General features: G+C 49.9%; 1 protein-coding gene across 1 annotated transcript in view; it reads left to right on the top strand.

The window, feature by feature from the left end:
• LOC105309028 (peroxidasin homolog) overlaps positions 1 to 1,024 on the top strand; it is a 42,426-nt gene that overhangs the window by 35,850 nt on the left and 5,552 nt on the right. Inside the window, exons 20-21 of the mRNA XM_023525960.1 lie at positions 64 to 155; positions 800 to 1,013. Of these exons, the coding sequence (XP_023381728.1) occupies positions 64 to 155; positions 800 to 1,013 (306 nt within the window). The remainder of the gene's footprint in view (positions 1 to 63; positions 156 to 799; positions 1,014 to 1,024) is intronic.

Here is a 1,024-nt window from a genome sequence, read left to right as displayed (position 1 = left end):
CCTGGGGCACCAGCTCCTGAGGCTTAGCTGGCAGCCCCTCCCCAAGCTCACCACGTGGCCCAGGCTGCTGTCTGTGGCCCAGGGAGTCTGCAGGCGTCCAGGCAGCGGCTTCAGCCCATGGCGGGAGCAGATCTCAGTGGCCCGCGGTGATGGACGTGGGAGGACTGCACGGGCCAGATCAGCCCCTTCCGCTCGCGGCAAGGCAGAGCCTGGCACAGCCGGTCACGTCACTGCTGCGGCAGGGGCGGTCCCGGTTATGGGACACCTTTAGAGAATCTAGTTGGGCTTTGAATAGCATTTGAAACGTTCTTTGAATTTCTGAGATCAGGTAAGAGTGATCTGCCACAGGAGTGTCAGTTTTTCCCTTGTAAGTGTGTTTCTAAGGAATGCAAAGAATTTGACGAAAGTGTCGGCCTTTGCCACCTCAACCTCTTATATCATCTCCGCTTAGTGAATGTTCGTAGCAAGTGTGTTTTCAATATGTAGTAAAACCCCGTTGTTCTTAAAAACGGGTCTGCAATTGTATGTAGTTCATTGTTCACATTTATTTACGGAAAAAGGTCTGGGAGAGTTTACAAGTATAATTATCCCTGGTTAGCAAGAGAAGCGTGGTTTTAATTTTCCTGTTTTCTTGGCTTTTCCACACTTACAAGGAATACGTTTGTGTGTTTTATGTGTGTAGTTATGAATAGAAAATAGGAGAAATTATTTAATTTAACAAATAGATGTTTTCAAGAAAAAAATTTTTTTTGTTACATGAAGGTCTGAATAATGGAAAATAACGATAGGAAAAAATGAGGGTTTTTTCCACATTTGCCGCGTGCTTCTCCAGGTGCAGTGTGTCGCATACACCTCTGGCTTCACCCCTTTCTGTGCAGGTTGTACGGGTCCCCGCTCAACATCGACCTGTTCCCGGCCCTCATGGTGGAAGACCTGGTCCCCGGCAGCCGCTTGGGGCCCACCCTGATGTGCCTGCTGAGCACGCAGTTCCGGCGCCTGCGGGACGGGGACAGGTGCGCTTGGT

This window comes from Pteropus vampyrus, unplaced genomic scaffold (assembly GCF_000151845.1).
Source record: "Pteropus vampyrus isolate Shadow unplaced genomic scaffold, Pvam_2.0 Scaffold658, whole genome shotgun sequence".
NCBI classification, from domain to species: domain Eukaryota; kingdom Metazoa; phylum Chordata; class Mammalia; order Chiroptera; family Pteropodidae; genus Pteropus; species Pteropus vampyrus.
Note: the sequence above shows the minus strand (reverse complement) of the source record. Positions and strands in the feature narration are given on the sequence as shown.